Source organism: Mus musculus, chromosome 3 (genome assembly GCF_000001635.26).
Source record: "Mus musculus strain C57BL/6J chromosome 3, GRCm38.p6 C57BL/6J".
NCBI lineage: Eukaryota > Metazoa > Chordata > Mammalia > Rodentia > Muridae > Mus > Mus musculus.
This window is the reverse complement of record NC_000069.6, coordinates 36064992-36092857: the sequence shown is the minus strand read 5'-3', so window position 1 is coordinate 36092857 and position 27866 is coordinate 36064992. Positions and strand designations below refer to the sequence as shown.

General features: G+C 47.2%; 1 protein-coding gene across 2 annotated transcripts; it reads right to left on the bottom strand.

Moving 5' to 3' along the window:
* Positions 1 to 26879, bottom strand: Acad9 (acyl-Coenzyme A dehydrogenase family, member 9). 2 transcript variants are annotated; one of them, NM_172678.4, is made up of 18 exons: positions 26588 to 26879; positions 23055 to 23148; positions 19250 to 19351; positions 18402 to 18508; positions 17515 to 17615; positions 16804 to 16882; positions 15962 to 16136; positions 14347 to 14420; positions 12562 to 12637; positions 10977 to 11047; positions 10630 to 10749; positions 7316 to 7444; positions 5059 to 5138; positions 4244 to 4370; positions 3966 to 4043; positions 3398 to 3526; positions 2704 to 2776; positions 1 to 2027 (listed from the first exon to the last, which is right to left on the bottom strand). In NM_172678.4, the coding sequence occupies exons 1-18, from the start codon at positions 26747 to 26749 to the stop codon at positions 1927 to 1929; spliced, it is 1878 nt and encodes a 625-aa protein (NP_766266.3). In that variant the 5' UTR covers positions 26750 to 26879; the 3' UTR covers positions 1 to 1926. The 2 variants fall into 2 exon arrangements, 1 of the variants encoding a protein (NP_766266.3); XR_003954304.1 differs by having other exon boundaries at positions 1146 to 2027; positions 5059 to 5098; positions 26588 to 26874.
* Positions 26880 to 27866: the final 987 nt, after the last annotated feature.

Below are 27866 nucleotides of genomic sequence, written 5' to 3'. Positions count from 1 at the left end.
ATTTCTTTAATATTTTTATTAGACAATCTCTTCATTTACATTTCAAATGCTATCCCAAAAGTCCCCTACACCTTTCCCCCTGCCCTGCTCCCCTACCCACTCACTCCCACTTCTTGGCCCTGCCGTTCCCCTGTAGTGGGCATATGAAGTTTGCTTGACCAAGGGGTCTCTCTTCCCAATGATGGCCAACTAGGCCATCTTCTGCTACATATGCAGCAAGAGACACGAGTTCTGAGGGTACTGATTAGTTCATATTGTTGTTCCACCTATAGGGTTGCAGACCTCTTCAGCTCTTGGGTACTTTCTCTAGCTCCTACATTGGGGGCCCTGTGTTCCATCTTATAGATGACTGTGAGCATCCACTTCTGTATTTGCCAGGCACTGGCATAGCCTCTCAGGAGACAGCTATATCAGGGTCCTTTCAGCAAAATCTTGCTGGCATATGCAATAGTGTCTGCATTTGGTGGCTGATTATGGGATGGACCCCTGGGTGGGACAGTCTCCGGATGGTCCATCCTTTTGTCTTATCTCCAAACTTTGTCTCTGTAACTGCTTCTAGGAGTATTTTATTCCCTTTTCTAGGGAGGAATGAAGTATCCACGCATTGGTCTTCCTTCTTGATTTTCTTATGTAAAAAGGAATTTCTGACCACAGGCCAGCTCTACAGAAGATAATTGAAGGAATATTTCAGACTGAAGAAAAAGAAACAAATCTCTAAGGCCTCAGGAAAGAATAAATCTTGCTACAATAACACTAAGCAAGAGAGGAAGTTAAAACAAACACTACAAAATCAACAGTGGCAAGCAATGCTGATTCTTAGATTGAGTGTATAAGGTGAAGGACCTGTGGAACTCAGAAGGCTACAAAAGACTAAGAACTACTGGGTACTCAGCTCTCAGTGGGCCAGCCACGTTAACCCCCTCCCAAGAGAACATTTTTTTTTCCAATTTTTTATTAGGTATTTACTTCATTTACATTTCAAATGCTATCCCAAAAGTCCCCTATATCCTCCCCGTGGCCCCCTGCTTCCCTACCCATCCACTCCCACTTCTTGGCCCTAGTGTTTCCCCTGTACTGGGGCATATAAAGTTTGCAAGACCAAGGGGCCAAGAGAACACTTTTTAAGAGAGGGTAAAAATCATCGATGCAGGAGAGCAAGTCAGAAAGTTAATATTCCCACTCAGCACTAAGGGGACACAGTGAGTTGAAAAGAAGAAGTAGGGAGCTGGGCATGTTAGGATGCCATAAAACAGGACGGAGGAGTTAGGATAGATATGACCAAGACACATCATTAAATGTATAAAACTATCAAAGAATCAAACAACATTCTAGTAAAGTAAAGCACCTAACCAGCCCCTTGGGATAAGCCTAACAAAGGAAGTGGAGGAGCACTACAATTTGAAGTTTAAAACACTCAAGAAGGGATTTTATTGTTATGGCCCCTCACGGTCATGGACTGAAGAACATAAAGTCTAGGTGGACATAAACTTTATATACTTTGTTAAATGATTCCGTACGTAGATTGGAAACAGTCTCGGTGAGTGGTATAGACTCAACTTCTCAGGAGTTTCTTTATACATGGTTTAGAAGGAATAGCTGCCCAAATCTTAGTTTACTGTGAGCCTTGTGTCTTAAAGGCGGGCCCATGTCCACTGAGATGTATCATGCAGCCACACACAGGAGCCATCCACAATTTGGTTCTTCCTTTTTCTTTCTTTCTTCAACGATTTGGCTGGTACTTCCTTCCTTCCAGGAGATGGGATCCCTCTAGATACAGGGCCTAGAGACCAAAACCTAACTATTGCTTTTGCTCAGAGAAGAAAGTGTTTTTAGTGTATGCAGATAACATACAGTCCACACAGATGACCTCAAGGTCTGTCTTGTGAATGATGTTAACCCGGGCTAGGCAGGTACATGGTTCCAGCCTCAGGATGCTCTGTCCAGCGGGTGGGCACAGATATAGGCTCGCTTCTCAAGGATCTGCCGAGACACTTTCTTAATCTGCTCATCCAGGTTTTCTGGAGCGTCTATAAGAGGAGAAAGGTGATCTCTTTTACAATATGGTAGTACAAACAGGTCTGGGAAGTATGTTCTTACCCAGGTCACTTTTCCAGAGGGATACTGTACCCAAGGATACTCTCCTTTAGGCCCTCAGGTCTTATGTGGGAAGGCCCTTCTTGGTAAGTGGTTCATAGAAAGACTATTTCACTACTTTCTACCATGTATCAGTTCTGCAGGGCAGCAGGGCCGCTGGGCTAGGTTCTATAGTTACAGGCTATTATTACATCTCCAGTAAGGGTTTTAATGGCCCTCTCCACAATAACTGGCAACAGGGCCAAGGCTCTTCAGACTTCCATTTTAAGGAGAATCCGTCTATATTTCAAAACGTGGACAAGCAGTTAGGACAGAGAAAAACCATTTCAGATTGATAAGCTGGCCATGTTTTTCAGGGCCTAGGCTTTTAGAGAAGCCATTTCATCACCAGTACAACATACTGCAGCTCCGTAACCCATTTTAGCCAGAGTCTGTGGCTAAAGAGACAGGTATAATGACTGTCTCCTGTTTTGGGGACATCACTTGAACAGACACCAGCATACCCACCCACTTTGTGAGCAGCAGCTCTGGGAGGGAACAGAGCACCAACTGCCCACTATCAACATGGCTATACCTGGTGCTCTATTTCCCACGAGCCCTCTCACTTACTCTTGTCCAGCTGAGACAGGCTGAAGAGATTCTGGAAATAAGCTTCCACACAGAACATGTTGGCCAACAGAACCTAGAGAACCAAGGTCAGAAAGGATGGCAACTGAGAACTCTGAAGCTGACTCTGAACGCTAAGAAACACAGCCTACTGCCACAATCACATCTTAGGCAAAAAAGCCTGGCTCAGAAGTTACACAGGTCCCTGCAAATGCATGCTGACCAGGAGCAAGCTACTCAGGATCTCTGAGACAGCTCCTTTTTCTATCAAGTGGGCATCCACAGGCTATTTTGGAATATGTTTCAAGTACCTGATAAACAGGAGTTGTTAGTGACTAATCTACTTCCTCCTGCAGGGTGAGAAAAGTGAAGTGCAGGTAATGAATGAGGGTGGACCGATCTGTCTTCTGTAGGAACCTAAAGGCACTAGTCACACCCCAGGAGCAGCACAAACATGGCCGCACCACGGCCAACTCATCCACCCATCTCTGCAATTACCATTTGGTGCTGGAGACCCTGACTCACTATCTCTCTTGTGCAGACTCTCCAACAGGCCCCACCACCCAACTGCTCCCTTCCTCAGTTCCAGGCTTCATTATAGCACAGTGGGATTAAGGGATGTTCCAGTAGCCACGATCCCGACACCAGTTCATTGTGGCTGTTCAGTATTTCCTGTGTAGGGTCATACAAGGCTTACCTCGTGATCATGATTCCTGAGCCCAATTCTGATGGAGCGGCTGGCTCTCGACAGCACAGCAGTCATGCCATACAAGTTGATGAGGATGTTGGCTACCCGCTTTAACACCAGCTGTTCCTCTACAATGTTCTGACGACAGAGGTTCAGAGTGGTGACAATGACACTTCTCCCTTCTTTATACTCAGGCACATGTCATAATGTATATTTAAACAGGTCTCAGAAACCTGTCTGATACCAGAGGCTGATGCTTACTGTGCTCAGAGTCACTCCAGCAAGATTCTGCACGGAGATTAACTCCTTGCACTCAACCCAGGTAGGTGGCCCATCCAGGTACTCCAAAAGCCACTGTGTGGTTGGAGGGTGCTGAGAATGCTATGAACAACCCACCCAGTAGGGCCCCTCCATGGGCTGTACTGGCTAGCAGTTCCAGCCTCATGGAGGTCAAGATTTCTGTTCTAAGCCTGGTCTCATAGGTGAGCAATGGGCCCAAAGTAGTCCCATGGCTGCTGATCTTGGGAGAGTGTGGGTAAACGGAAGTAGTGACCCAAACCTGGCCAGACCCACTTACCTTTCCAAAACGGAGTAACAGGGTCTCAACAGTCCGGCCAAAGTAATGGACATTTTCCTCAAGCTTGTTGGCACTGTCCTATCAGTGAAGGAGACACACTTAGCATCTCTTCTCACTTGACCCACAGAATATTCAGTCTGGAATTCCAGGGAGACAGGGCAGGGACAGGATGCAGCATCTGAGTGGAGGGCCCTCGATGCCAGGCACGCCCTTCTGGATTGGGAATGCATTGCAGCAGGGTACCAAATGTGGGAAGGATGACTGCTGGGCATACTTACGCCAAGGCTGGGGTGGACAACACCAAGATCGCCTGTTAGCCCCAGGTCCACAGTTCGGCCCAGAGAATCCCGAAGTTTCCGACCAATCGTCTCCATGACTGTGGTCACATTGCCACTTTTAAGCTCTCTGCAGGAAGTTCATAGTTTTGTGACTTGAGACCCTACAGCTGGCTCCCACTGACAGCAATATGGTACCATAGCATTCTGTGCTCTCCAATGGCTGAGCATGTGGGCTCCATGCACAGGGGCTTTCTCCTCCTGGCAGAGGGAAGCCAGTTGTATGGTTAACTTCCAAAGAGTTAAGGAGTCTGCAAAATCCTATTAGCAGCCTTTACATGGGCCCCAGCAGGGCTGTGACTGCTCTGCCCTGGAATGGGGGCAGAGTGGATAAAGAGGGGCAGAGAAGAGAACCTTGTCTCAGACTGTCCCCGGTTAATGGGACACCTCATTTACTAGCTTCTGGATGCCTCTAGCTAAAGTAGTAAACATTTCCAAGAGCCAGTGGGAGAGATCAAAGTCAGCTGGGGACAGGGAGATAGAACCTAAGTGTGCCCAGAGGACAATGTGACTCTAAAGGCACTGAGGACAACCTCGTGGGTTGTCCTTCCTGCTGCTTCCACATGAAGGGCAAGCTAGAGGTGTGGGTTTCCAGACCTTGTCACCACAACACAAGTGCCACTGTCCCTCCTTGTGCCAGCTTTGCAGTGAGCCTTTGTGCAGCTACTCCCCACCCACTGTCCCCAAACCGGGCAGCCTTCTCCTCTGGCCCCCCAGACAGGAAGGGACCGAGGAAGAGATGGGAAAGCAGCACATACTTGATCCTCGAGGTCAGGATGCGTCCAGCATGCTGCAGGCCTGTCAGGGCAATGAACAACCGAAGAATCTCATTGGTTCCCTGTGGCCAGAAGTGTGAAGGTCAAAAGCAGTCCAGCAGTGCAGCCTGTGTCCCAGCCACTACGCACAGGCCGTGGACCACACGGGGAAAGACAACAAGGTTGACCAGATGGTATGGCCTCCGTTCCCCTGGGTTTTTACCTCTCACAGCCTGTTCTGCATGGTCCACCTTTCTCTAGGTCCCAGAATACTCATTAAAACAAAACCAGATTCCCCATGGGTGATAAAGAGATAGATGCCCAGGACACAGAAAGTAGGGAACAGATAACCCATGGCTCTCTTAGACCAGAATCCCCAGCAAGCTATAGAGCTGAGCAGCAGTAGCTGGAGGCTCCTCAGGGGGACACCCCCCCCCCAACACACACACACACACACACACACACTGCTTCTCAATGTAAGAGCAGTACCCAATGGGACTCCTAGACTTCTAATACAATTTTACTACAGAACAAGGAGCTGTAGGCCACTGGCCTAGGCTTGACAGGCAGAACCATCCTGTAGTTAGACTGGTACCAAGGAGATTAGAGGTTTGCCTCTGCAGAAAAGCTGAGTACGGGGGTTCTTGTGGTATTGCCCCCAGCTCTGAACAAAGTGTGCCTCACATCATAACTTTCCCAACCTTCTGGGAATTATAGCCCGGAGAGCAGACCCTGCTTGACCACACCACCTTGTTAGAGTCTAGAGAAATCTGGGTTTCCCTCTGCAGGAAGGGCCAATAGAGGGCAGCCCCCAGACAAAATGGCTTAAACATGGCTCACTCTAGAAAAAGCTAACCTTTCTGTTATTAGGTTGTGGCTGACTGAAAAGGCAGAGATACTGGCTGGGACCAAAAGACCAAGGAGATCTTCCATTGGTGCTGACAAGAGTCTAAGGATTCTCCTCATTGCCAGACCACACTGCAGCTCAAATCCCCTTCCTAAGTGTCAAACTCTCATGGTCCTGTCCATCCATCTTGCTTGTCCCTTCCTCCTGGTGGGAGCACTGCACAACCATGTTAATTCCTCATCAAAAATTTCCTATGGCTTCCAAAATCCATGTACTGGACAAGATCATCCAAGGCTCAGCTCCTTTTCTGTCTTTCCCATTCAACCTCCATGGTCCAACTCCCTGTCATATCTCACTACCTTATCCAAAGGATGAGAAGGGTGACTGATGTGTCCACAAATACTTCCTTACTCCTCGATTACCTAGTGCTAACCACAAAGTCCTGTCCATTTGCCTACCTGCCACACAAACTGCCCTGCACCAAGGCAGTTCTTCTGCCAAGGGCCATCAAGTTCACCATGAGAGATGAGCTCCCTTTGGGGGATACTCCCATCTTTTATGCTACCCATGCCTCCATGTGTCCTCCAGGCAGTCAGGTCCTACATGGCATCCCAAGTATGCCAGTCCCAATCCCTCCATATGTGGTATACTTCAACTCAACTGACCCCTGCAGGATTAGAAATTTATGGAAGGCAATAACTAGAAAATGAGAGTCAGGGGTGAGTGAGTCTTCCGTGGACACTATTGAACCACTTCAGCTCACTGACAGTGAAGTTATAACCTAGAGAGTATGAGATGAGAACAGAGCAGGAGCTGGGACTGAACACTGGGTCTCCCCAGATGGGTCCAAGCCTGCCAGAATTAACTGTGAATCCCAGGGCTCAGTGAAAAGGGCCTTTGGGAGTGTGACCTGAGGGGACTGTTTGGCCTCTCCAGTCTAAACACCCTCTACAAAACGAGGGAGGGTGGGGGCACTGATAGATTATTAAGAGGGTCCAACCAGAGGACACAGCCTGCTCTACAACACTGCAGGCCATTTCTGGACACTCAGCAGCCTCTCTTGGGACTAGGAAGGCTGGGGCAGTGTATGTGCAGGGGGCGTAGGGATATCACTAAGGAGGTGTACAGGGGGTACAGAGACATCACAAGGGGAGTATATATGGGGTACATGGACATCACATGGGAGTATACAGGGATGTAACTGAGGAGGTATACAGGGGGTACAGGGACATCACATGGGGGTGTACAGGGACATCACTGAGGGAGTGTACAGGGGGTAAAGGGACATCACTGGGAGGGTATACAGGGACATCATCACTGAGGGGGTATACAAGGACATCACTGAGGGAGCGTACAGGGGATACAGGGACATCACTGAGGTGTACAGGGGGTACAGCCAGCAGGGACACTCACCTCAAAGATTAGGAGAATGCGGGCATCACGCAGCATGCGCTCATAGGGGTAGTCCTTCATGTAGCCTGAGCCCCCAAGGATCTGCAGAGCCTCGCTCACACACTGCCAGGCAGCCTCAGAGCTAAACACCTGCCACAGACCCAGACAAGGTTAAACCCTGGTGGGAGCACTCCACAACCCTGTCACTCACTCCTAGGACAAGACCTAAGCTATGGGGAGCAGCTGCCCAGGATGCAGTTGGAGAATGTGTGGAGAACCTGGCCTTGGGAATGAGTGGTTCCAGAGGAACTTTCCAGGTAAGCCCAGGCAGGGTAGGATACACCAGCCTGTGTGCTCTATCCCAGCATGACTTGTCACACCTCTCACGCCCATGCCTGGGCTTTGTTAGTCACCCAGACTTCCCCTTCTTAGGAAGTGTGCCCACTCTTGCCATTCTCATGTGTCTGCCATCTTGCTCTTGTGACCACTGTCTACTGAGCATCCTTTGGATAATGACACTCAGATCTAGGGCTAGCATGTGTGAAGAAGGTCACTCTTGGGCCTCAGTCAGTAGCTGGAAGATACTAGAACATGAGAATGAAATGAGCCTCGCCCAGCACACAGCTGCCCCTCCCTCATTGTAAGCTTAAGCAGAGCCCTCGTGGATTCTCCACTGCCCGTCTCTATAGGCTGTCAGAGCTTCCAGCATTTCTCTTAAGAGTTCAAGTCTAGAGGTTAAAGTGGGGTTGTCGGCTATTACAGCTTAAAAAACAAAAGCCCTTTCTTAGCCCTACCTCCTAGCCTATTCATTCCTTTAAGTCGGCCACCAATTCCACACAGGACCTGGACTCAGCGGCATTCAGTAGCAGGCATCCTACAGCCTAGAGATCCTTTCCTAAGATCCAGAGAGGGCAAAAGAAGCTAAGGCATGGAACACCTACCCAACAAAGACAAGGCCAGAGAGACGGCAATACCACAATCACCTCAGCACTAACTACAGATGCCTAGACACCAGAGTAAAAGGCAAACACTATCATCAGCCAAAACAAGTCTCCAGCAGAGCCAGTATCCTTACGGCAGAAGACCCTGAGAAATTCTATTACAGCTGAAGCATTAGGCAAGGACTTTAAGGACGATACAAATAAACCCCTTAATGAAGTCATGAAAACAAACAGTGGGATGAAAGGTTGAAAACTGCTCAGGACATGAAAGGAAATCAGCAAAGTGAAATAAAACTGGAAACGAATAATTTAGAAAGTCAATCAAAAACCTCAGAGTCAGCCCTGCCTACAGAGTACCAGACGTGGAGGCCAGACTCTCAGGTATTGAAGGCAAGGTAGAAGACAAGGATACTTCAGTCAGAGAAAATGTTAAATCTAAAAAATCCAGACACAAAACATTCAGAAATCTGGAACACCATGAAAAGACCAAATTTACTAATAACAGGAATAGAGGAAGGAGAAGAAACTCGGGTTTAAGACACAGAAGATATTTTCAAAAAACAGAAGAAAATTTCTCTAACCTCAAAAAAGGACCCCAAGCAGAAGCAGCAGGTAATGGATCTATATACACAGATTTTTGACTGTTTATTTTATAGAAATTATACTTAAACTGGCATGTGCTATGTTCAGTACCCTGAGCTGCTCATTATATATATATATATATATATATATATATATATATATATATATATATATATATATATATATATCTCCTTTAGCTTCCATAACAATTCTGTTGGGGCTTTTATTACCTCCACTTTAGAGATAACCTGGAAGCTAAGAGATCAAAGTGACCTGTTCTGGGAGACAGTTAGGAAATGGCAACTGCAAAATGAACCCTGCCTCCAGAGCTTACTGCTGCTGCTCTGATGTGACGGCCGACATGTGCTTCTCCCAGGTCTGCCCTGACTTCAACCCGTAAGCAGCCATATCCTTGGGCTCGTTCCGGCTTCAGGCAACCCAAGATGACTGATCTGTGGCCTCTGAGATTCAGCTTTCCATGGCCAGCTATTTAGTAAATAAACCACGACTGCCTCCATACTGCGTGATACCCAGTTCACTCATTGTTAGTAGGAAGGGATTGCTGGACAATGTGAAGGAAGTAAGAGACTTTGAGTACTCAGCCCTCAACAGCCCTACTTTACCACAGCCCTACTCAGGACTCAGGGAAGAATGCAGGAGTGGTGGAAAGACTGTAGAGCCAGAGGTGGTACATGCCGTCAAGGAAAGTTTCCCGTCACAAGAGAAGTGAGACACATATAGACTCCCAGAGACTATGAGAGCATGCATGAGACCTGCACAAGTTCAAGCCAGACAAAATCCCAGCATGGAGAAAGGGAAGTGGGCAGCAAGCATCACCCCTAGCTAAGAAGTAGTTGATTGCTGCTGGGAAGGAAAAATCAGTTTTCTTTAATGGAATGACACTGAGCACACTACCCACACTCCAGGGCAAGCCTGATCCAACTGACCGTAATGACCAGGGAACAGGTCTGGCAGAAAGGTGGCTGTGAGGGAAAACAAAGAGTGGAAAGCAGCCAATGCCACAGAGGTGAAGGTGGTAACTGCTCTGTGCTGTGGGTCACTTGTTTAACCCGTAGGCATCCATGTGAGACATCGTCACTATTTCCCTCTTCTGTTATAGCCCAGAGGTGAACCTAGGAGAATCACTGCAGCAGAGTGTCGGCCACCTTGAGAAGGGACAGTCTGAGGAAGCCCAGGGACAAGGATATAAACTTGGGACTGTTCTAGACTCAAAGGTTGTTTTAGAACATTTCCTATTTGCAATATTTCTAGAACCCTTTAAGGTAGAACAGCAGCATACACGTAACTCAGGACAAGGCCTAAAAGTCAACTTAGCCCTTTTACAGACCAGAGAGATCAGAATCTTGCAACCAGTGAAGTCTTTTTACCTCATTAAACATGTTCTAAAAGAAAACTCTGACCAAGAAGAAAGACCATCTTCCATCTACTCTGGAAAAAAAATAGCACTCCTTCCCAGGAAAGTCCAGCTAATTTACATGGATATAAAGTTTTGATGTCTGTGTTTTCTGTGTGTTCCTGTTGCTATACAGTAGGATCAACCAGAAAAACAAACAACCGAACTGGGCACAATCCATGGGGAAGTAGGGAGCTGTCCTGTAGACTCACACTCATGAGCACCCTTCCGAATCCCTTCTCCTGGCTTCACGCTAGGGCCCTGCTGGCCCAGAGAGCTGCACAGGTGCATATCACAAGGTCAAAGGCCATCGACTCACGAAAGGAAGGTGGCTGACAATGCCATGGGTCGCCCCAGAAAGGATGATCTCCCTCCAGTGCTCCAGTTGCTGGGATTACCTTCACCATGGCTGCCTCGATAGAGCAGTCGGGAAATCCTGGTTGGTCTAGCATCCCTGAAGTGAGGTAAGCCATACTCTCCATTACGTATGCCTTCTGAGCCATGAGCGCAAACTTTTCCTGAAATGTTTAGAAAAACAAAATCAAGAAGCGATCTGCATGTGCATAGACTTAAATAAATCTCCTAACCTCTCTTCTCCTGAAAAAGCCAATTGTGTCAGAGCCTTGCTGCCCTAGCACCAATAATGCCTGGTGCAGTTGTCTTCCCATTCCCCTGCCCACAGGCACAGCCCAGGGACAGAACTGAAAGCCTCTCCTCACCCACAGCAAAGCGAGGCCTACAGTACCTGGATCAACCCAAATTCACTGAGATTCCTGTTGAACTGTTTCCTCGTACAGGCATACTCAGCAGTCAGTTCTAAAGAAGAACAGAGTTGTCACGACAAACAAACAAACTGGATTTAGGTTATGGGAAAACTGTTTCCTACGGGAAACATGATGACTCTTCAGCACCCAGAAGGAAATATGAGAGAGCTCTGTTTCTGAAAATAGAAGCCCTGAAGCCAGAGACCCCACTTTCTGGCAGCTGTTGGAGGTGGAATTCTCAGGCCTCATGGTCCCACAGGCAGCAGGAAGAAGGTTAAGAAGACAGAATGCTGAGTCAGTTGTGAGGGTATGGAAGGAAACACGCTGCCTCCCTTCACAGTGCCCACCTCATAGCAATGCTGGGAAGGTAAAGGGGGTGGAAGGCTGGAGGCACCTAGCACAAAACCTGGTGCACAGGGCACCCAAGGAAGCCGTGGGAGTGGGCCCACAGGTCCTCAAACACAGCACAAGGGTTGTCTTCACGTCAAAGCCCTGGCTGGGGCCTCACATTAGTGCTGGGTTCTAAGTGCCCCAGAGGGACATCCAGTTGTCCACCCTGGCACCAGTACCTCCAACTCTGCCTGTAACTTGTTTCTCAAGTACTTCTGGTGTGACCCAGCTGCTGCTGGTCTCCCTTTGTTCCTATGCCCCCATGTTTCTAGACAGTGAGAGCCCTCACAGATGAGAGCCACAGAAACGATCGTGATGAAAGGAGCTTGCACCTAGCAGGCAGGTTTATCTTTAGGTCATGATGCATAGGCTTGTGTAAACCACCACCCGCTCTGAACCCAAATGCGTGCTACACTGTAGTAAACGTCAACAGCCATAGAATTTACAGGGCTGTTTTTGCTTCCAGCACTTCATAACCCACAGCTCTGTCCAAGGAGCCCTGGGACTCTGTGAGATTAGATCTAAGGCTTTCTTTTGCTCATGGAACAAAGCTCATTAAACAGCCATATTTGTCATGGACTAGTGTGTCTATAAAGCAGAGAGATGTTGAAATACACAGCCTCTGGGGAAGAAGTACATTTGGTCTAAATCAAAGGCCAGATGCTAACTTAAGCGGTTTGTCCAAGTGGTGTAGCTCATACTTTCCCACCCAGCGGGAATGGCACAGACATTCTGGGTATGCAGTAGGTGCTGCAGAGGGCTCCTGCTCCTGACTTCCCTACTGTGGAGGTTCATCTACAGTGTCAACCTGAATGGCTTTAGAATCACAAATCGATACGAGGAGACACATCAGGGCATGTTTGTGAGGGAGTTCCCAGAGATGTTTAACTGAGGAGGGAAGAGCCACCTCGAGTATAGGCTGTGTCAGCCCATAAACTGAGGTGCCAGAGTGAATAAAAGAGGATAAAGCCATGGGAAGCCAACATTCACTCTTTCTGCTTCCTGAGTACACACACAACATGCCTCATACCCTAGAAGCCGGAGCTATTTGCTTTCTATCTGCACCTTGCCAAGATGGTCCACGGATTCAAAGTGGGAGCCAGAATAAACCCTCCCCTCCTAACACTGCGTTTGGAAAGTATTCTGTCAGAGCTGAGTTAGGGAACTATCACATACCGATCAGCTTCTTCAGCATCCCGGCCACAGCACTGCCCATGCTGAATCGCCCACTGTTCAGGATGTTCATGGCTACCTGTAGGGGGGGTGGAAAAGGTGGAGAGGCACTGAAGGAGGCCGAGGAAGCCAGCCATACCAGTTTCCATGAAAGCAAAGGCAAGTGGTTCAAATTCCATGCCAGTACAAAGGCCGAGTTAATGCCCTACCAGTTTTCAGGCCAGAAGCAAGCAGCTCTAACCCTTGAACTGGGTGGCCTGGGCACTGTTGTGCATTTGCATCAACATCACTGGCCTCTGACTGCAAGTCATTGATCATACTCTAAATGCACCTGCCAGCACGCCCTGTCCAGTGAAGGAAGAGAACCTCAGATGGGCTACATGTCCTGTAAGCAGCAAGAACACTAGCTGGACTTCAGGATCATGCTGTTCCGATGCAGCAGCTGTGGCTCAGTGCGGTGTCATGACTTTCTCCAGGCTACAGCCAGCACACTCACGGCAGGCAAGCCTGTATACAGAGGTGGCCCTGGTAACTACTGCCAGGTGCCTGTGACAGTGGCTCTGCTGGCCCCTGCCTCTTTCCTCACCCTGTATTCTGACCCAATACAGTGAACACTGGGAGCCACACAGGAACACAGCTCCAGCTGCAAGCTGTGCTACCTCATCCCGAGTCACATGGGTTCTCCTCACCTCCAGAGAGCCCAACTAAAGAAACCGAGGGAAGCCTCAGGCTTAATTTTAAACACAGACAGCTTCCAAGTGTTAGTGAAGATGTAGAACTTCATACACTATAACCACTATGGAAAAAGTTCTTCAAGAAAGTGCCATTCTATTACAGGCTAGCAATTCTATTACTACATTTACACTCAAAGGGCTTGAGAACATATTTCTCAAACAAAAATTTGAGGATGAAAGTTCACAACTCTGTTACTGACACTAGCCCCAAAGTAACAATTTAGCTTAATGAGTACGTGGTTTACCCACACAGGAGAACATCATCTACCCATTCAAAAGAATGAAATACTGAGTGACAGAGATGTGTTTAAGTTAAATGTCATGTAAACTATTTCTCCATAACATATAAAGATGGGGCTGGAAAGATGGCTCAGCGGTTACGGCCACCTGCGCTCTTACAGAGCACTTAGGCTGTTCCTCGCTCCCACGGAGGCTCACGAACAGCCTGTAACTCCAGCTCCAGAGGATCAGAAGCCTTCTCTGGCCTCTGCGGGTACCAGGCACACATGCAATTCACACACATAAATTGAGACACCTATGCATATACGTAAAGTAGAGAGAAATGAATCTGGCTGATTAGGGTGGCATATGCGCTTAATCCCAGGCTTGGGGCGTGAGGGGCAGGTGAGTCCTTGGCCAGTGCGGTCTACATAGTGAGTGCCAGGCTCGTCAGAGCTACTTGGTGAGACTCTATTCTGCCCAGAAAAAATGAATCTTTAAAATATAAAGCTGACTATTAGGGCAGAGACTTACGTTAAGGGTTCTTGAAACCTGAACTTCTCAAGCCCACTAGCCTGTTTTTCACACTTGCTAGAGAGAGGAACCCCATTCCTCGATCAAGATGAAGGAGATCTCCAAGGGGAATAAAGACTCCTCATCCTAACCAGACTCCCTCCTCTAAGAGCAAGCCATTTTTTCAGCCTTTGTGTTGCTGAATTCCTATGCCCAAGAGCTACACAAGGCCACAGGCTAGCCTGCTAGGAAAAAGGTCAGGGCAGAACATGAGACTCTTGTGAAACAGCACAGCACTTACATGGGACTGCCTGCAACTTACCTTAAAGCCCCCTCCAACTTCTCCAAGGACATTTTCCACAGGCACTCTGGTATTTTCAAAATGGACCTCACATGCTAAAACAACAGGAATTGAAAGAGCGTGACAAACAAATTCAAACTGCTCTGCTCTTGACCACAGGCCCGTGGCTGACTGGCTAATGCACTCATTTAGCATCCTAAAGAACAGTGAAGATAGACCACGTTCCTGCCACCACAGACACGAGGACATGTCAGCATGGTCAGTACTATGATGAAATATCAGCTCAGTACAGAGAAGGATGGAGCTGAAGGGGGCTGCCATCTTTTGAAAGTCCATGACAGACTCTTCTAAGGTAACATGTAACAGTAGCTGAAAGGAACAAAATAGCCAAAAAACCAGGAAAGCAAGGGAGAGCACCAGCAGTGCCTCAGCCCTTAGAATAAATGGGATTCTTATTAACAGAGTCACACTCATGTTCCATAGAGCAGCATCTTCCCAGCTTAGGGTAGGGAGTTAACAGACGGAATGTAGACGACCCGACGTGTACAGACACACAACCTAACCCAATTCACCAACATCCTTCAGACTGAAGCAGGCATCCCCAAACCATAAGAAATAAGATTCCACTGCTGCAAGCTAAATCCTACTGTGTCTGACTGACAGGGACACTGTAGCCAGAGACCACCAGCAATCCTGTAAGAAAGGCTGACTCTATTGGTCAGTGTGCGTTAAACAATGAGAAAGCAAGGTGCCTAGGACTAGGCAGGGGCTGAACAGTTCCCTTTGCACAGCATTCCCTCTAGCACTGCCTGGATATTCTAATGCACAAACAATGCAAGTCCTGGCATGCTGAACCAGAGACACTCAAGATGAGGAAGGTTAGGGTTCAAGAGACACTAGGGCCAAGTGTGATACCTGTCGAGGTGGAATGCCATGAAACATGATCTGTCTGCTGGTCATATTTAGGGGTTGGGTATGTGGGCTAGAGGACCCAGTCACTCTTTCAAAGTGTACTGGGTATGGGGCACACCTGCCTTCCTCTTTGACTTCATCTCATATTCATGAGCCATCTTTTGGGGTCTGCATGCTGCTGGGCCTCCATCCTCCCAGTTGTCAGCAGGTAAATGACGCTGCTGAACGAGCTGCAGAAACGCAGGCTGCACAGCTGTGGGCCTGACATGCCACTTTATACCAAGAGACTAGTTAGTATAAGAACACTATGGCCGGCCAGATGGGTGAGCTTAGGAAACAAACAGGACACCAGCTTCCACTGAAGCAAGGGCTGACCAAGGGATGAAAGGTGGATCTGGACAGTAGGAAGAAAGGAAAAGGATTCTAGGAAAGAAAGATGTGGTGGCCTGCCACAGGATGTGTGCCCAAGACAGCTGCAGTTGTGTGACATGCATGCCTGCCCCTACTGAGGCTGGGATTTCAGCTGCCCTCACTCACCTAGGGTCAACAGTGCCAACTGTACCAAGCAGCACAGGTTGTGGCTGCACTCTTAATTTGATGTTGCTAATTGCTAAACTAAACCCATGAGCAATGAGGTGCCCTTTCACCTTCGTAGGTCACAGGGACAGGGCCTGTCTTTCAAGTCTCTGCCGCACTCATACAGAAGCACGTCTGCCACACTTACTGTTGGAGCCTCGAATGCCTAATTTATCTTCAGGTTTCCCATTAGTGATTCCGCCGAAGTCTCTTTCTACTATGAATGCGGTCATTTTGTCTGTTTTCGAACCATCAGAATCGACCACCTCGGTTTTTGCAAACACAGTAAAAATATTGGCCAGTCCTCCATTGGTGATCCAAACCTGAAGAAAAACAACGATCCTTGGAGACCCCTCAGCTCTATCCAACACTAAGTTTCAGGCCGCCAGACACACAGACTTCATACACTGTACTTATCAACTGAACAAGTGAAATGGGGGATGAGGAAAAAGAAAGGGTGCTCAAAAATCACAATGGATGGGAATTCATTTACTTTTTGATTCAAGCAAAACAAAGTGATCAAGGGCAGAGGGTAGGCGGTGAGCAGGGAAAGCTGAAGGCTAACTAGATAAGGAGCTATTACTATCCTCTGTCCCATTTGCTAATGGTGCTCTATCTTTAAGCAATCCTTGATTAAATCTCAGATAGCACACAGAGGTGGTGAAGACAACAGAAACACGACCAGCCGTGAGCCATGCAAGTGCACTGCACTATACTTTGCCTCTTTGAAATCTTGTGGACTAGAGATTGAAAATAAACACACAGAGGCAGCTGTGTGCAGAATCGAGGAGACTGCGGATAAGACCACCTTGCTCCAATACTGCCTTTGCCACTTGAGGGACTTGGGCTAGCCACTCCGCTCTGCCTCAGGCTGTTCTGAGAAAGAAGTGCCACACACCGTGGGTGACGTGCAGATCTCTTGGTGTCTGGTGTGCAGAAGGAAGACACAGAGGCGGGAAAGACTGAGAGGGCAAGAAGGCATGGCTGTACCTTGGAGCCATTGAGTATGAAGTACTTCTTATCTTCACTTAACGTAGCTCTGGTCTGGATGGACGCAGCATCACTCCCACTGCAAAGATGGAAAGACAGGATTGAGGGAAAGCAATACTGAAGAAGGCTTAGAATTGGTCTGAGGGCTTGGACAGAAGATAGCCCTTAAATACCAAGGTAGACAAAAACAGGTTTGTTCATTTCAACTCTGATGCTCAAACTAGGAAGTGGTCTGATTCTGGAAGCAGCCGGCACATCCAGTAAAAGGAGTAAGATTTGCGTGGGTATGAACTCCCTAAAGCTTATCAAGAGATTCTGGGTGTGATTAGGCCTGTTCCAGAATTCCAAGCACAGAGAAGCAAGATTAAACCAGGTGCCAGTTGGATTTGCATCAGACTCTGAGTCCTGTCCAGGCCTGCCTCGCCCTTGCCGTGTGACTGTGAACTGAGTACACTGCACCGCACCTCAGCACCCACCCACTGTGCTCTGGAAGACTGGCAGGCAGAAGTCTGAGTGCATCCCTGGGTGTCAGGAGGCTGTGAAGCACAGACACTGACTGAGCAGCTGCTGTAGGACTGTCGTCTGAAGTCTCAATGGGTCAGAGCTAAGATAATTATCCTTTCCATAGGTGTTGACTCTGTACTCCACACAAGCTCCATGTCCAGGCAGCCTGAAAGGTACTGAGTACACACACATTTTGAGCAGACAGACCTGGCTGGCTCTGTTAGGCAGAAGGCTGCGATGTGTTCCCCAGACGACAGTTTGGGCAGATACTTGGCCTTCTGTTCCTCATTGCCGACCAAGATAATCCCCTAAATGAAACACACAATGAAACACACAGACCAACTGAAGATGGGAGTGAGATGTATTTATGAGGCAGTCCCTTCTGTCGACAATTATTTACTTCATTCAAGAGAAGGCAGGGTGAATTCAGAGCCAGCAGCCTCAGACAGAACTTAGGAGGCCAACCTGCTGAGGGAAGGCCCACTACCTTACACCATGGGCAGACACAGCGGCAGCTTTGGACTCTACATCTAGGATTGCCATGCCTGGCTATTCCAGTGCAGTCCTGGGTGACCTTGGGTCAGATATGATTCTTCTCTGAGTCTCCAACTCATTATTCATAAACTGAGGACCTCTCGCTTATAGACAAGATGGCTTGGATGAAGGAATGTGAATACGTGGGGGTGCTAGAGCTATACCCAGTACAGGCATGCACGTATACTTCAATGCTGTGCTCCTCACCCCAGCCCTGTTGCTATGTACCTACAGTCCGCATACATACTCACAGGCTGCAAATCTGGACAAGGAACCCACTTACCTGACGTCTTTCCCCTGTATACAGCATAGATGTATACATCTAATGCAAAAACCTTGAGGACTGTGTGCCTTTGAAGCTGCCCCACCATGCTTTCAGTTGAGGGAGCAAGTAAGGTCTATGTAAAGACAGGACAGCTCAGGAAAGGATTCATTTCCAAAGATAGCACTAACCTTTGTCTCAACTCCAACCGCAGCTGGGCTTCTCTTCTAGACCCTGAGCTATAAAGTCCCCTCATGTCACAGAAACAGTCCCCTGTCTCCTACTTCTGACCACTGACCTTGAGGCCGATAGCCTGGTGTGCTGCCAGGGTCACCGTGATAGAGGCATCCAGGCTGATGATCTCCCCGAGCCGAGCATACATCGTGTTGGAGAGGCCCAGGCCACCTAAGACAGACAGACAGACAGTCAGACAGGGCTAGCTGCTTCTCTAAACTCAGGAAAAGAGATTCCTTTTATTTTTCTAATTTCAAAGCAACAGGTTTTTTTTTTTTTTAATTTAAAAACATTAGCACTACACAGAATGGCACAATGAAACTGTCACCTATAATCTTATTCTGAGCATTTCTGTGCATATCTTCCAGATTTCGAGGCAAGGAGACATACGAAGCTGAATGGTTAACACAGACATCAATGCAAAGAGTAGGTCACTGAGTACGCTGCCCATCCCTTGTACTAGAAAGATGTTTGCAATCCAGGCAGCATCAGGCTTGGCTCTTCTGCTGTGGCACTGCAGCAATTGGGTAGAGTGTTCATTTCCTGCTGTGTGAGCTTCCCTGTGCATTGCAGTGTGGTTTTCACCTATGTCTCAGCTTGGACCAGCTCCAGATCTGGTTCTACTATGGACTTATTCTGTATACTTGAGGGCCCACCATCTGCTGTAGAAGGGAGGCTATACTTCAGTATCTGGAGACACAAATAGGTCAGGAACTAAAAGACCAAGAAAATCTCCCATTTGCTACAGTAATAGTATCATTTTTGAGTGTGGCAGGAAAATGTCCCAAACAGCACATCTGGAAGACTGCATTTAAAGACCACTGCTGCTAAACAAGAAGCCCTTTATGCACACACGGGAAGCACTTGCTGAAGAGCTAGACCAGCAGGTGAGTGGCCGCTGTTCTAACTTACCATATTCTTCTGGGACCTGTATGCCAAAAAGTCCCAGGCTCTTCAACTTCTCTAAGGTGTCAACTGGGATTTTTCCCTCCTGGTCAATTTTTCGAGAGTCCACTGCCAAAAACAAGTTATCTTGATTAAACAAGTAAAAACAAATCAGATATGTTCATAAATAAAAGTATACAGAAGGGTTTTGTATAGCCTACTAGTATCACTGGCAGAAAATGTCTAAAACCTGAAGTTGTTTGGTCAGGATCACCTGGCACGCTGTTGATTTTATGTAATTAAGAACCGCATTTGTCACTGAAACTTATAGAGGAGAAAGTAGGGAAAAGCCTTGAAGACATGGGTACAGGGGAAAAATTCCTGAATAGAACAGCAATGGCTTGTGCTGTAAGATCGAGAATCGATAAATAGGACCTCATAAAATTGCAAAGCTTCTGCAAGGCAAAAGACACCGTCAATAAGACAAAAAGGCCACCAACAGATTGGGAAAGGATCTTTACCTATCCCAAATCAGATAGGGGACTATTATCCAATATATATGAAGAACTTAAGAAGTGGACTCCAGAAAATCAAATAACCCCATTAAAAAATGGGGCTCAGAGCTGAACAAAGAATTCTCACCTGAGGAATACCGAATGGCTGAGAAGCACCTGAAAAAATGTTCAACATCCTTAATCATCAGGGAAATGCAAATCAAAACAACCCTGAGATTCCACTTCACTCCAGTCAGAATGGCTAAGATCAAAAACACAGGTGACAGCAGATGCTGGCGAGGATGTGGAGAAAGGGGAACACTCCTCCATTGTTGGTGGGATTGCAAGCTTGTACAACCACTCTGGAAATCAGTCTGGCGGTTCCTCAGAAAATTGGACATAGTACTACCGGAGGATCCAGCAATACCTCTCCTGGGTATATATCCAGAAGATGTCCCAACCGGTAAGAAGGACACATGCTCCACTATGTTCATAGCAGCCTTATTTATAATAGCCAGAAGCTGGAAAGAACCCAGATGCCCCTCAACAGAGGAATGGATACAGAAAATGTGGTACATTTACACAATGGAATACTACTCAGCTATTAAAAAAATGAATTTATGAAATTCCTAGGCAAATGGATGGACCTGGAGGGCATCATCCTGAGTGAGGTAACCCAATCACAAAGGAACTCACACAATATGTACTCACTGATAAGTGGATATTAGCCCAGAAACTTAGGATACCCAAGATATAAGATACAACTTGCTAAACGCATGAAATTCAAGAAGAAGGAAGACCAAAGTGTGGACACTTTACCCCTTCCTAGAAATGGGAACAAAACACCCATGGAAGGAGTTACAGAGACAAAATTTGGAGCTGTGACAAAAAGATGGACCATCTAGTGATTGCCATATGCAGGGATCCATCCCATAATCAGCTTCCAAACGCTGACACCATTGCACACAGTAGCAAAATTTTGCTGAAAGGACCCAGATATAGCTCTCTCTTGTGAGACTATGCCAGGGCCTAGCAAATACAGAAGTGGATGATCACAGTCAGCTATTGGATGGGTCACACGGCCCCCAATGCAGGAGCTAGAGAAAGCACCCAAAGAGCTAAAGGGAATTGCAACCCTATAGGTGGAACAACAATATGAACTAACCAGTACCCCGGAGCTCTTGTCTCTAGCTGCATATGCATCAAAAGATGGCCTAGTCGGCCATCACTGCAAAGAGAGGCCCATTGGACTTGCCAACTTTATATGCCCCAGTACAGGGGAACACCAGGGCCAAAAAGGGGGAGCGGGTGGGTAGGGGAGTGGGGGGGTGGGTATGGGGGACCTTTGGGATAGCATTGGAAATGTAAACGAGGAAAATACCTAATTAAAAAAAAGTTAAAAAAAAAAAAAAAAGAACCGCATTTGTAAGTGACTGGTGCTAAGGAACTCTTTCTCCTGATGTGGGGCCAGTCGCCAGGGTCAGGCCGCAGTGTATCATGTACTCCTGTGATACAGATTGCTAGAGGCATGCTGTTTCTGATAGTGTGTGCTGTCAACTGAATTTGGAATGACTTAGGATCACGCCTTTGTGTGTGCCTTTGAGAGAGTTTCCAGAGGTGTTCATTTTAACCGAGAAGGGAAGACCCTTCCCGAATGTGGGCAGCACCTTCGTGGGCTGCAGTCCCGGGTTCCATGAAAAGGGGAGAGGGTGAGCTGAGCACAGCCCACACAGCTCAGAACCATCTGTTCTCCTGCTTCTGTCACTAAATGTTCCCCTCAATGAACTGTGGTCTCAAAACAGGAGCCAGAACAGCCCTTCCTTCCTCAGCAGCAACTCCCGGGCAGATGTCGTCACAGTGTGGAAGAAGGAAGCTATGCACACACTCCACTGGATCGTTAAAATCGCTGGTACCTTCTCAGCCAGTACTTACTTACTGTTGATTGCAACAGTAGTCAACTTACACCAGAGAGTAAGTACATAGCTCCCAGAATTGTAATGGGAGGTCTGGATAAACAGTACTAAGCAGACTGTTTCTGGGCCCAGTTAAATCCAGCATTCAGACGCCTCACTGCCTACACAATACTCCAACTTCTGAAAACAGCAACTCTGTATAACACTACGTCAGTCACTGAATCAACACTCATCCTAGGCCTTTTGAGTTGGCTCAGTAGGTAAAGGTGCTTCCTGTAGGGCTTACAACCTGAGTGTGATGCCTCAGGCCTACATAGTCGGAGAGAGCTGACTTTTACAAGGTATTTTGTGAGCTCTACAAACACGCTGTGGCACACATATATGAACATACGAGCACACACACTAAAAGCAATAGGAAAACCCCTTATACAAAGGAAAAGTGAGGTTCTGGCTGCGCATGATGGCACGTGCCTTTAATCCCAGCATTTAGGAGGCAAAGGCAGGCAGAGCCCTATGAGGTCAAAGCCATCTGGTCTACATAGTGAGTTCCAGAACAGCCAGGGCTATGTAGCGAGATCCTGTCTCAAAAAAACCAAATGGCAAGGCAATGCAGGGCAGGGCAGGGCAGGGCCAGGCTGGGCCAGGCCAGGCCAGAAAAGTGAGATCTGTCTCCCAAACCAAACATCTCCTCCCTCTAACACCACCCCTATTCTTGAAATGGCAAAATTATAACATGTTTCAAGGAGTCACAGAAGTTACGTAAAATCTGATCATTAAAATGATAGCATGAGAATCCTCACTATATCACTGTATCTGTGTCTTCATGACTGTTCACACACACCAGCAATGTATGAGAACACAGACACATATGCACCAGTACAGGTTAAACTTTGTGAACTGTGTGAAATCAGCTGGCTTGTACTGATAGCAATGTCCTGTTTGTGATGTCAGAGAGTTATCCAAGAGGTCATCACTGTAACAAACCAGAAGGGCAGACAGTCCCCGAGAAAATGCTAGGCCACAGATTGTGAATGGTTCCTAAAACACCCAGTACAAAGAGCCAGATGGAACCCTTACAAATATGCATGTCATCTCATACAGTCTTTGCCACGGTGTGTGGCTAACAAGTGTGAACTACCTGGCCTTAGCCACTTTCATTTATTCTAGTTACCCACTTTATCAAGTTTTAGCCTGCTGCAATATAGAAACATTTAAAATAGTTGTTTACTACAGAGACCTAGAGGAACACCAAATTAGTGTCTTTTAACTAAGCAGAAATTGATCCCTGAAGGTTCTATTATGAGCAGAAACTATGTGTAACTTAATAATGACACTAAGAGCTTTCTCTGTCTATAGTGCTTCCAATGTACGCAATCTAATTAATCTTTTAATTGAAGAGAGCAATGAAGAGAAAACCGTACATACCTTCTTCAGTGAAGAATTTTTCCAGCGGTCCCACGAACTGATTGATTTCACTAAGTTCATGTTGACTGACCTCTGGAAATGGGAAAACTCCTTTCTAAAAATGAAAACCACGCATGACAAATTTAATTTTCAGCAACTTCTCATTGTAATATTTATCAAAAGGGAAAGGGGGTGTGTGTTACATGCTTCATCTGGTCCCAGGAAGGAGGCAGAAAGATGACTTCATACAATACCTCAGGTATGGGTCTTATGTCTAAGCTGCTATCTATACCCATATTCCTCCCCTCGCAGGTGGGTTGAATCCTAATCTCCAACAGTTTCCTTATCAATAACAAGTGGTGGAGTGGGTGCCATAAACAAGGAGCCTAGGACTACATTTGGATCTCCTGACAATGTGCAGGCCATATCTCTTCAAGGTCCTTCTGAGACTTGTAGGAGACAGTAGATATGAGGACTCCTCATTAAAATGGACATCAGTCTTTATGTCCCCAATGCAAGGACATAGTCTGCTCATCCTGCGTGTCCCTCTTTGAGCAGCTGTTTCTTGCCTTGTGAATACTGCTTAGCATGTGAGGTAGCAAGGTCACAGGACGAGATTCAACCTGAGCCTAGCTGTTCTTTACATGTGTGACTGGCTTTGAGCAACTTATATGTCCTGTATTGGCTTCTCCTATATGATCCTGTTCATCAGAGAAAGGAGCTGTGTGGGTCAAGCAGGACATACTTGGGTCCTGAAACATGAAGTGACCATGCCTGCGTCCTGGAGAATGATGTGGCTTCTAATCACTAGTGGCCAACTTGCCAGGATTCCCTGCGGGCCTTTGAAATGATCCCATATGGCTTGAAGACCTGTGGCCCGCCAAGCTCTAGCTACTCCTCCAGGTGCTTTGGACAGGGTGTATATCTGGACCCACAGCTGAACACAGATATATCACAAGTTTTCAGGATCAGGAGTTCCCCTGTCTCCTTGGTTCCTCTCACCAAGGGGAGCACTCAAGTCTCTACCCTGTCTTAGTACTCACGTTCCTGACTTCTCCACATTAGCAACGTTCCAAAATCTATTTGCTCCTCTCTGGCCCAAGGACAAGAGGTCCATGGGTCTCTCTCTATCCAAGAGACAAGTGACTTAAAGAATATGCTGCCATCCACCAGCACTCACTCCACTGCTGAGGCAGACTAACAGGGAGCATAGTTCCTGTTGGCCCTCTGAGCCTCTTAGAACAAGGCTGCTCACTCATGGAGGCTCAGACCACTCCTACTCCATCACCTTCACAGTCTTGCCTGTCACCTAGTCTGGGTCAAAGGGCTGTGTGGGAGAAAAGTGATGTCGATCCCAGTGGGCAAACTAGGCAAAACAGGCAACCTGGCAAATAACTGGTATTCAGACATACTTAAAAGGGTAAAGACTTCAGGAGTCCAGGCACAATGAGGCACACCTTTAATCCCAGCACTTGGAAGGCAGAGGCCAGTGGACTCCTGTGAGTTCAAGCCAGCCTGGTCTACATAGCACGCTCCATGCCAGCCAAGACTACACATCACGACCCAGTCTCAAAAACAACAACTCAAATACAATCTTCCAAAACAGAACAAAACCCAAAAACCTAAAACAAAAAATATCAGGGGGGGGGGGTGGATACTGGAGGCTAGAAGGAAAATATCCTCTAGTTAAAAGTGACAAAAACTGAATGAGGCGCCGTGTGGGTGAGGAGTGAAATAACAATTAGCATCTTTTAAGCTGATAAAGCAAAAGAACCTGTTATTCAGGTAATCCTACTGCAGAAGCCAATTATATAAGCCAGGGGCTGTAACTAAGTCTGCCAGTGCCACACAAGCCTCACCCATTCATCCTCCCACTTGCCCCTGGGACAGACTCGGGTCCAAGTAAGTGTATATGTCAGCCACTGGCATGGATAACTCGGCTACTCTCTACCCTCAGACGCTTAAGTACCACTGCCATTGTCCTAGTCAAGGCCCAGAAATGCTCCGAGAGCTGGTGTTTGCTCAATCCAGGAAGTAGCAGTGAAGTTAGAAGTGGTCAGATATGAATGTAACTTGAAGATAAACAAAGATTTACTTACTATAGGATTCAATGAGAACAAGACGAATCAAAGGTGTCACTGGAGAATGTATTGAAAAAGTTGAATCACAGAGTAGCCATTATCTATTGTAAACGGGCTGTTGGGAGAAGCAGAACTGGGTGGGATCCAGGAGAGGTTATCATATATGCTTATTAAAGATGCTTATTAGACATCTAAGAGGAGATATAGAGCAGAAAGGTAGACTAAGTCTGGAGTTAGGGGAAGAACTCAAGTTGAAAAAATAAATCTGAGTCGTAAGAATAGAGTTGTCATTTAAAGCTAGGGCACTGAATTAGGTCATCAAGGGGCTGACCATAATAAAAAGAGAGGCCCACAGGCTTAAACTTTAGAAAAATTCAGCATTGCTAGGTGTGGCATACAATTTCAATCTAGCTCTCATGAAGGAAGGCAGAGGCAGAAAGTCTCAGTGAGACTGTCTCAAAAGCAAGCAATCAATACACCTGCCACCTCCACATTAAAAAGAAGAAGAACAAAACAACACAAACAACAACGACACTGCCTCTGACTTCAACTGGGCTACCAGAGACACTGGCCAAGGTCTACAGGTTGAGAAACCAAGGAACTAACAAAAGAGATACAAAGAAAAGAATTTTTTTTTCAGAAACCTGAGGCCTAACATGCATTCAGAACAAACATTAAGTACATATCTGCATTAGTTACTAATGGTGGGTGGGGTAGGAATGGGAATGAGAAGTGAGCAATGTGGAGAAAACCACTGGCCACTGGGCCAAAGCCTGAGGGCACAGGTCCAAGATGCAGAATTATCCTTGAATAGTGAGAAAGCTGAGTTCTAATCACCAGGCCAGCCTTTGCTAGGGGTATACAGCTCACAACAGTATAGAAAGTAGATACCATCTGGAGGAGAGCTGACCACTGGGACTCTCACTAAATACAGAAATGGAAAACTGGCAGCAAAGCTCACGGGTGATGAAGGGTAGATTTAAAGACTGAAGGGGATACATGATGGCTGCGCTCTTCCTCCTGCCTTGGAAAAGCACAAGAATCCAAGTCCCTCGGCACCCTCTGCGCCAGAATGTGGGCAAAAGGGTCCCCACACTTCAAAGTTCTAGCTTTGAACGTTGCACCAGGGCAGCCACTCAGCCCAAGTGTTGACTTCTACTTTAATAAAGTCAGACAATACGAGACAAACTTCCAAGACAAGAAATAGCTGGATGGGCAACTCTGAGGACCGAGGCAAGAGGACCACGTATTCAAGGCATGCCTAGCTACAGAGCGAGTCCAAAGACAGCCTGGGCTACTACTGAATGAGACCCTGCCCCAAAACAAAAACCACTGTGACACGACTTAAGCCACATCGCCGAGCCCAGCCTCTCGGATGTTTGGCTTCTACGGGCTCGGATAACGTTCCATGCAACTCTGGCCAGAATGAAAGGTGGGAGCAGAGGACACGGGCAGTCCGGCCTCGCCTCCTACCTGCTCGATGTTGCCCAGGAAGAGCTCCTTGGCGAACGAGCAGCTCTGCAGGCTGGTGTGCAGCGGGCGGCGCCTCGCCGTGAATTCCCTCAGCACCCGGGAAGCTCGCGCCGCAGCCGCCGCCGCAGTCGCCCCACGCGAGAGCAGCACACAGCCAGACATGCTGCTCCTGACTTCAGACTTCAAGTCGCTGGAAGCCCCGCCGCTCCTCCCAATGACGCCAATCACCCGCGTCCGGGCATCCAAAGTCTCACCCTGCACCGCTGCAACCGGAAGCTAGCTCGCACTTCCTGATGACGCAAGGGCTGCGCCGCCTTGAGCGAGGCTATTGGACAGGTCGTTCCAGAATATGTTTAATAAATGTCTCCTACGCCAAGCATTGCTGTATGTAATGTCTGAGTATGTAATTTAGAAATTGTAGTTTTTTAAAATTCATCCGAACAGGCTAGGAAGTAAGTGTGTGTGTGTGTGTGTGTGTGTGTGTGTGTGTGTGTGTGTGTGTGTGTTCTTTCTTGTTATACTTTTGCCAGTAAGAAAACGAAAATACTCAAAAGTCAAGCTGCAAAACTACCACCCAGGCTCCCAAACACAGCTCTTGTGCCTGTGTGCTATTCTCAGCACATCCTCTAAAGAGCAGATTAGATTTCATCAAATAAACCTAGAAGTACAACTTTTGTTATTCTCATCTCACTTAATGTAGGACTTAGAATATTGCTAAATGGGTATAACAAAATGACAAGGGACCTATTTTACTAACCCACTTCTGCCTAATTCTCTTAAATATGTGAGTGGCGTGGTATCATTTTGTATGGGAGACTGCATGAAGCACTAAGAGCATGCTGTTTCCTCCTTTCTTGAATCTACCACTCCCTGTGTTGTGCACCCCCCTAGTCTGGCCCCTATTGGCCACAGTCTTCAGACACTTGCTTTCTTCACCACTCCCAGGGCAAGGCATTTCCCTTGGCTCGGTGACCTACCCTATGAAACTATAAACACCATGTTTGTTTGTTTGTTTCTTTTTATGATTTATTTATTTTATGTATGTGAGTATACCATTGCTGTCTACAGACACACCAGAAGAGGGCAATGAATCCCATTACAGATGGTTGTGAGCCACCATGTGGTTGCTGAGAATTGAACTCAAGGCCTCTGGAAGAGCAGTCAATGCTCTTAACCGCTGAGCCATCTTTCCAGCCCTTGTTTGTTTTTTTTAAAATGAATCTTATGTTGAGGAAGTAAGCCAAGGCAGGGCCTGGTCCAACTGGTCCAGCTCTCACAT